The following is an 8,835-nucleotide window of genomic DNA, read 5'->3' as shown; positions in this document are numbered from 1 at the left end:
ACCGTCCGTGATTGGTAGTCCCATAGGGCGGAGCACAATTGGCCCAGCATCGTCCGGGTTTGGCCGGTGTAAGCCGTCATTGTAAATAGGAATCTGTTCTTAACCGACTTACCTAGTTAAATAAAAATGTTATTGTTCCCTGTTTCAACCTGTTTACTTCCATTTTGGGCCTAATGAACATGACCCTGGTAATCCCAACGAGTTTAGCAAAACTACCCCAATGAACGTCCCTGGGAGTGAAATGAACTATCCAGTACACTAAAATATGTTGTCAATGAAAGAATCTCTGTTTTGTGTGTTATTTCAGGAAAGGGGGGCCTGTTGACCCGTGTCTCAGGGATCAGATTATCCCCTACAGTCTGCCTCGCACTGTGAATAAAATCCTCTCCATTCTCCTCAAGCCTATAGTAAGTGAAGGGGAAGGTTGGAGAACCCATGGAGAACCCATTCCCCCGCCCAATGACTCCTTCACAGTTCTGCGTCATTGTAACTCCTGTGGAGGAGTGCGTCTTTCTTCTTCATATTCAATTAATGAAACTGTAGCATCAATGCTTTGGTTTTGATTATATTCCACAGGCATTTTTCAATTCTAAATACTTTCTGGGGGCTTAAGGAAATTCAGTATAGATACATAGGGGTCATACATCCGCCAAATGACGTGCACCTGCCCTCAGCAGTTAACAGGGGTATAAGGGTGTGAATAGTAGTTTGCATTTGGTCTAAAGTGCTGGAGAATTTGGTCGACTGGGAATATTTCTGACACGTTTTCCTCCCTCAGTTTCCCCGCATCGCTGCCTCTCTGGATAGCCTGCGTGGAGTTGGGTGAGCTGTCTGATCAGCCCTGTTCTCCAGGTTTCTATTAGTAACAGTGTTTATGAAATACAGAAGTAACCATAATGAATTACTCCATTTCCTGTTTCACCAGCTCCGTGCAAGACCTGTGGAGACATCACGCGGATGTGGAAGTAGGTATACATTTGGTAATCGGTGTGGTTCACATATCAGTCTAGAGGTCAACGAAGTGACCGCACCATGAGTTATATTTTACAGTGACGGCCGCAGCAGAAAACTCTTTTGTGGGCGACTCTTTCATGCGTGTGCACAATTACTATTTTTGTTTTGATTACATAGGCCATATAAATATTATTTCACACCTTGATATCTTTGTCTATTAAAAATTATGTTGCATTCGATTGAACAAGTCATAGACAATATTATGTTTGTTATATACAGTGCATTCGGGAAAGTATTCAGACCCCTCAACTTTTTCCACATTTTTTTATGTTAGAGCCTTATTCTAAAATGGTTTAAATAATGTTATTTTTCCTTAATCTACATACAATACCCCATAATGACAAAGCGGAAGTACATTTTTGCTAATTTATATATATATTTTTTAAACTACTTATTTACAGAAGTATTCAGACCCTTTGCTATGGGACTTTAAATTGAGCTCAGGTGCATCCTGTTTCCATTGATCATCCTTGAGAAGTTTGTACAACTTGATTGGAGTCCACCTGTGGTAAATTCAATTGATTTGACATGATTTGGAAAGGCACACACCTGTCTATATAACATCCCACATTTGAATGTCAAAGCATAAAACCAGGCCATGAGGCCGAAGGAATTGTCCGTAGAGCTCAAAGACAGAATTGTGTTGAGGCACAAATCTGGGGAAGGGTACCAAAAAATGTCTGCAGAATTGAAGGTCCCCAAGAACACAGTGCTCTCCATTCTTAAATGGAAGAAGTTTAGAACCATCAAGACTTCTAGAGCTGGCCATCCGGCCAAACTGAGCAATCGGGGGAGAAAGGCCTTGGTCAGGGAGAATCAAGATTCTCTGGTCTGATGAAACCAAGATTGATCTATTTGGCCTGAATGCCATGTGTCACATCTGGAGGAAACCTGGCACCATTCTTACGGTGAAGCATGATGGTGGCAGCGTCATGCTGTGGGGATGTTTTTCAGCGGCAGGGACTGGGAAACTAGTCAGGATCGAGGGAAAGATGTACAGAGAGATCCTGAATGAAAACCTGCTCCAGAGCGCTCAGGACCTTCCAACAGAACAACGACCCTAAGCACACAGCCAAGACAACACAAAAAGAATACGGATAAGAATAAGAAATAATAGTAAAAAGTAGCAGCAATAAAATAACACTATCGAGACTATACACAGGGGGGTACCGGTACAGAGTTAATGTGTGGGGGCACCGGTTAGTTGAGGTAATATGTACACTACTGTTTTAATATGTACACTAAGTTTGAAGTCACATTGACATTTCCTTGTTTTTGAAAAAAAAATTAAAAAATGCATTAAATAACATCAAATTGATCAGAAACACAGTTCACATTGTTAATCATGTAAATGACTATTATAACTGGAAACGGCAATCATTTTTTAAATGGAATATCTACATATGCATACAGAGGCCCATTATCAGCTGGCAGCTTCATTAAATAGTACCTGCAAAGCATCAGTCTCAACGTCAACAGTGAATGGGTGACTCTGAGGTGTTGGCCTTCTAGGCATAGTTGCAAAGAAAATGCCATATCTCAGTCTGGCCAATAAAAAGAAAAGATGGGCAAAATAACACAGACACTGGCCAGAGGAACTCTGCCTAGAAGGCCAGCATCCCGGAGTCGCCTCTTCACTGTTGATGTTGAGACTGGTGTTTTGCGGGTACTATTTAATGAAGCTGCCAGTTGAGGACTTGTGAGGCGTCTGTTTCTCAAACTAGGCACTAATGTACTTCGTGCACAAATTTGTTTACATCCCTATTAGTGAGCATTTCTCTTTTTCCAAGATAATCCATCCACCCGACAGGTGTGACATATCAAGAAGCTGATTAAACTGCAGGATCATTACACAGGTGCACCTTGTGCTTTGGCCAATAAAAAGCCACTGTAAAATGTGCAGTTTTGTCACACAAACGAATGCCACCAATGTCTCAAGTTTTGAGGAAGCGTGTAATTGGCCTGTTGGCTGCAAAAATATCCACCAGTTGTTGTTGTTGCCAGATAATGTTAATTTCTGTACCATAAGCTGCTTCCAATGTTTTAGAGAATTTAGCAGTATTTCCAACCAGCCTCACAACTGCAGACCACGTGTATGGCGTTGTGTGTGCGAGAGGTTTGCTGATATGAACGTTGTGAACAGAGTGCTCCATGGTGGCAGTGGGGTTATGGTATGGGCAGGCATAAGCTACGGACGATGAACACAATTGCATTTTATCAATGGCAATTTGAATGCTTAGCAATACCGTGACGAAGTCCTGAGGCCCATTGTCGTGCCATTTATCCGCCACCATACCCATCATGTTTTGGCATGATAATGCACGGCACCATGTCGCAAGGATCTGTACACAATTCCTGGAAGCTGAAAATGTCCCAGTTCTTCCATGGCCTGCAAACTCACCAGACATGTCACCTGTTGAGCGAGTTTGGGATGCTCTGGATCGACGTGTACGACAGTGTGTTCCAATATCCAGCATCTTCGCACAGCCATTGAAGAGGAGTGGGACAACATTCCACAGGCCATAATCAACAGCCTGATCAACTCTTATGTGAAGGAGATGCATGAGGCAAATGGTGGTTTTCTGATCCATGCCCCTACCTTTTTATTAAGGTATCTGAGACCAACATGAATATCTGTATTCCCAGTCATGTGAAATCCATAGATTAGGGTCTAATGAATTTATTTCAATTGACTGATTTCCTCATATGAACTGTAACTCAGTAAAATATATGCAATTGTTGCGTTTTATATTTTTGTTCTGGGAAACACATCTAGCTTTGGTGAGAAGGCTGTGAGCTTCAATGTTCTGAGGGAAATGTTGCTCTCTATCTGTTCTCTAAGGACTACATACATGAGGTGATTGCAGAGTGGAGGAGGTGTGAGCTGGATGTGCTGCTGTGTCCCATGGTTGGTCCAGCCTACATCCATAATTACCCTGGCCAGCTTACCAGTATGTACCCATCTCTCCTCTCTCTGTGGCTAGCTTACCAGTCTGTACCCACCTCTCCTCTCTCTGTGGCTAGCTTACCAGTCTGTACCCACCTCTCCTCTCTCTGTGGCTAGCTTACCAGTCTGTACCCACCTCTCCTCTCTGTGGCAAATTAACACCTTATGAAATGGGGTTTAGGTTTGTCTTTTATAGCATAGGAAGTTAACTGTTTTTGCTTAGAGTTGATTTTGTTGTCCAAAGCCACTTGTATAATTTACTTAGGAGTCACTCAAAGATTCACTTAACCTTTGGGGGTTTGAGACTTTTCTTTTGACTTAATCATGCCATATTTTCCAATGCGTAACAAGATAGTGGTGTGATTAGGTTGTTTCTCCTTCTCTCTTTCCAGGTACACTCACCTACACTGTTATCTACAATCTCCTTAACTTCCCTGCTGGGGTGGTTCCTGTCTCCACGGTTACAGCAGAGGATGAGGAAGAACTCAGGCACTACAAGGGAAACTATGGGGACCTCTGGGACAAGCTCTACAAAAAGGTAGTCAGTCACAAACTCTTCCTCCTAAAATATTTACAGTACATTTAGCCCTTTCCAAATATATTTACATCTTGACTTGAAGTGGCCATTCTACCCATTTCAGCTGGCACAACCTGTAGCCTAAGCATATGATACAACACTATGGTCTCATAATTGTTCATTAATGTATGTCTTCATGTAGCTACTAACCTGTGAATCTTAGGCTGCAGTTCCACATTTAACCAGTAGATGGAGGTCCTGGTTGTTGTGTTGCAGAGATCAGATCACTGGGCCCATGTTCAAAAAGTGTCTCGGAGAAGGAGTGCTGATATAGGATCAGTTTAGCCTTTTAGATTACTAGGGATGGACTGTGGGCAACTTCCTAGATCAGCACTCCTACTCTGATTAAACGATTTATGAGTACGGGCCCTGATCTGCACATCATTTGTTGGGACTAATGTGTTTGGCATGCTGTGTGTGTCTACAGGCAGTGACTGGTGGAGAGGGGCTTCCTGTGGCCGTCCAGTGTGTGGCCCTGCCCTGGCAGGATGAGCTCTGTCTGCGATTCATGAGAGAGGTTGAGATGCTGGTCAGAGAGGATAAGAAATGAGAGGTCGACGGAGAGGGAGAGATGGTAACGGGGACCTGTTTGATCAAACAGTTAAAACATTTATGTACATAAATGTTACTGGGTTTTAGAAGTAGTGAAAATTCAATATAACATTGTTCTTGTGATGCGACGTAACTTGAGTAGGCCCCCTCGCCCAGGTAATCCTAAATGTCTAAGAAAGCAGATTGGAGTGAAGACTGATTCAAGTGCACTGAGAAACACTAAGGGTCGTTCTTGGCTGCTATCAGCGCACCAGACCTTTAAATAGTAATTGAAGTACATGGGAAGTAATATTTTTCTTACACACTCAAGGAAATTGAAAAATTATGTTTACCTCAGTTGATTAAACCCCCCCCCCCACACTTATAATGTAAGGAAACCCTAATGAAGTACGACATTACTTGGTATTTGTCAATTATAATCAACATATGCATTTATCATTATATAGGAAAATGAATTTGACTTCTAGCTCTGACTCTACTAATAGCTACTTTATTGAGGAAAAATGTCCTTTCTATGCCTGTGATATGTGGTTGTCCCACCTAGCTATCTTAAGATGACTGCACGAACTGTAAGTCGCTCTGGATAAGTGTCTGCTAAATTACTAAAATGTAAATGTCTGTTTTTCGTATCTCAAATTAAACAATTATTTAATATAGCCCTCTGTGATTCCGTTCTTGTGTGCAAGCTTTAGGAATGAGCACATTTATCATGTTGAGGTCAAGTGTCTTCCAAACACGGGTCTCTTACCTACAGTGACACACTCTCTCTCTCTCACAACATTCAAATTGTTCTACTTAAACGCTTGACTTCAAACTGTAATCAGGATGATGTCATTGTTTTAATAATGTTAGCTGATTGTAGTTAATGACTTGTGTGTTTTTAATATAGCTCCTGTAGTGGTTCCCTACTATCATGCTCAGAGGTAGAAGTACCTGCTACCACATCACACATTCTGCTAATAACAACCCTGTACTGATGATCAACCTATGGTCTGGGCATGGTTGGACAAACACCTTTACGGCATTTACTCAGACTGAATCCTGAGGTACGTTGTACATCTCAGCAGGACTGAGACTAAGGCTGTCCTGATATGGACACTGTACTACTGGGGAGTTTTCCAACAAGAGTTAGAGAAAAGTTAGAGCTCAACATTCAACTGTGGTTTTACCTGGCTCCAGACCAAGAAAACACAACATATCAGACAATCTAGCAGGGTCCTCATGTCATGGCCCAGTGGTTAGAGGTCCAAACACCTCATTTACAGAAACCTCAGGCTATGAAATCAGGTACTTCAAAAGCCATAACAACCCATTCACACCCCAAAAAACACTATCGCACCAACTAAACTAATATGATTCTGTCTTAATGTGCCATTTCAGGGACGAAGGAGCCCTGTGGTCTTTCTAGTGCCGTAGACTCGCAGGTCATGTCTGTCGCAACATGACTCCTGGCTCCTGCATGTTAAAAGTGCTGAGTTCTGCCTCTGAGACCTGAAAGCCACTTCCAAAGGGACATCAGAGTGAGATTGGCAGCTTTTAGGACTTTGGTCCATTTCAACCACCATTACTCTCCAATCAGAAGAGGGAGCATGTGGAGGGAGTAGGAGCAGAATGGGGGAGATTACCAAACAGCTGACACAGGTGTACATGGAGTGGCACAAGGGAGCTTTTTTTCAATGCACCAGCCCAGGCACTGTGCTTCTTCTTGCATAGGGGCTGGGATATCTTGAAAGTATTTGCCTGAAAATCTCTCTGTGACGGGATTAGCCGAGAGTTCTGAATGATTTCCTAAGATTCTGTGACTCAACAATTCCGTGATCCAGATTCTAGTGGTTTTAAGAGCCACTATTCCAACGTTGAAAAGCTTCCCCTCTGGACAAGAGGACACTTATTTATTTTTTAAGTTTGTTCCACTTCCCTTTTTCTGCTGCTTTCAGGTGTTCATCAACCCCCCCCCCCCTTCCTCTCGTCCTCCCCTCCCTCTCTTCTCACTACCTCACCATCACTTGCACCTCTTGCACAATCTGCTAGGTTTGAGAGTTTTCCCTATCTTCCGTCTGGCGGCATGCTTGGCATGCAGCCCTTTTAGCCAAATTGGTTTACATTGGGGAGATAAATGCTCTGCAAATGCGCTTAAACACATACAGTCAAAAATGCAGACAGTGCGTGTCAGGATTAGCATCCAAGTCAGGGGGAGAAAGAAGAGCATCTCGGCCGTACAAAGCTGAGGAGCCACTAGTGAAGCCTGTAGATACAGGCCGGCTCATCCACTTTTCAGAGCAGGATTTAGCTTTTGCGTGCTAGTCTGTAATTCTGAGAATTATAGAACTTGTCGGCCAACAATCGAACTCCTTACGCCGTATTGTGAAAGTATTGTTTCAAACTGGTGAGCAGACCTGGGAGTTACTATGCGCTGCTGGTGGAGGGAGTCTTGTTGGTTCTTCCGTAGGAGAAGTTGGCCCAGTAGCAGGTCTAGGATCAGTTGGTATTGGTGATGCTCTATTGCAGTGGTTTTCAACCGATGTGCAGTGGCACCTTGAGGAACTCTCAGGTGTGCAGCAAACAAAAATTCTATTGATTATTTTTGGGAACACACACTTATAAATGTGACCTGTGGAATTTTGACTTTGGAGCACCAGTGCCGCTCATATAATACATTGAATGGCACAGCTACGTCTGTATCGTTGTTTCAAGTCTGGTACGCTCAGGATGTTACATTTGTATAGTTTGAGGGGCGCGCATCACGAGCAATCACTTGAATCATTATACTTTGCCTGAGAGAATTGTTAGAACAGACAAGGCAACTAGGCAATTCTTATTAGACAGCTGTACCAAAGCCGATGTCATAAAAACAAACGGAGCATGGCTTTGTGTGTATTTATTTATTTATTTTACTTTTATTTAACTAGGCAAGTCAGATAAGAACATTCTTATTTACAATGACAGCCTACCAGAAGACAAAAGCTCTCCTGCGGGGATGGGGGCTGGGATTAAAAATAAAACACACAATTTAAAATATAGGACAAAACACACATCACTACATAAAGAGAGACCGAAGAAAACAATGTAGCATGGCAGCAACACAAGGCTGCTACCATCCTGTGTTTCATGACATGTTAGCAGCACAAAACATGGTACAAAGAGCAAGAAGGTAGAGACAACAATACATCACACAAAGCAACCACAACTGTCACTGAGTGTCCTTGATTGAGTCTTTGAATGGTTGCACCTTTACGATGCCAAAAACCTCTTGTCTGTGTCGCGCCTGCAGGGTTGAAATGTTTTCTCTCTTTTGTTTGTGGAGGTGCTATCCTCAGATAATAGCATCGTTTGCTTTCGCCGAAAAGCCTTTTTGAAATCTGACATGTTGGCTGGATTCACAACACATGTAGCTTTAATTTTCTATCTTGCATGTGTGATTTCATGAAAGTTTGATTTTTATAGTGATTTATTTGAATTTGGCGCTCTGCATTTTCTCTAACTTTTGGCCAAGTGGGACACTACTGTCCCACATCCCAGAGAGGTTTTTAAGGTCACTGATTAGTTAGGAACTCCCCTCACCTGGTTGTCTAGGTCTTAATTGAACACATTGAAAGGACGTAACTAAAACCAGCAGACGTACAGCCCTCCAGAAATTGAGTTGGACCCCTGCTTTAAAGGGGAAATAGTAGCAGGTCTAGGAAAGTAGTAGCAGCCCATACCCTGACCTTAACCAGGCCTAACATTAGTAACATTTTGACGTTCT

At 42.6% G+C, this 8,835-nt stretch overlaps 1 protein-coding gene across 1 annotated transcript in view; it reads left to right on the top strand.

Moving 5' to 3' along the window:
- The window catches only part of LOC110538411 (fatty-acid amide hydrolase 1), a 16,651-nt gene extending 10,905 nt beyond the window's left edge, over positions 1–5,746 (top strand). The window contains exons 10-15 of the mRNA XM_021625264.3: positions 308–407; positions 779–822; positions 926–965; positions 3,857–3,965; positions 4,354–4,499; positions 4,966–5,746. Coding sequence (XP_021480939.2) covers positions 308–407; positions 779–822; positions 926–965; positions 3,857–3,965; positions 4,354–4,499; positions 4,966–5,088 — 562 coding nt within the window. The 3' untranslated portion in view covers positions 5,089–5,746. The remainder of the gene's footprint in view (positions 1–307; positions 408–778; positions 823–925; positions 966–3,856; positions 3,966–4,353; positions 4,500–4,965) is intronic.
- The last annotated feature ends 3,089 nt before the right edge of the window (positions 5,747–8,835 follow it).

This window comes from Oncorhynchus mykiss, chromosome 1, assembly GCF_057628025.1.
Source record: "Oncorhynchus mykiss isolate SJ-2025 chromosome 1, ASM5762802v1, whole genome shotgun sequence".
Lineage (NCBI taxonomy): Eukaryota > Metazoa > Chordata > Actinopteri > Salmoniformes > Salmonidae > Oncorhynchus > Oncorhynchus mykiss.
Note: the sequence above shows the minus strand (reverse complement) of the source record. Positions and strands in the feature narration are given on the sequence as shown.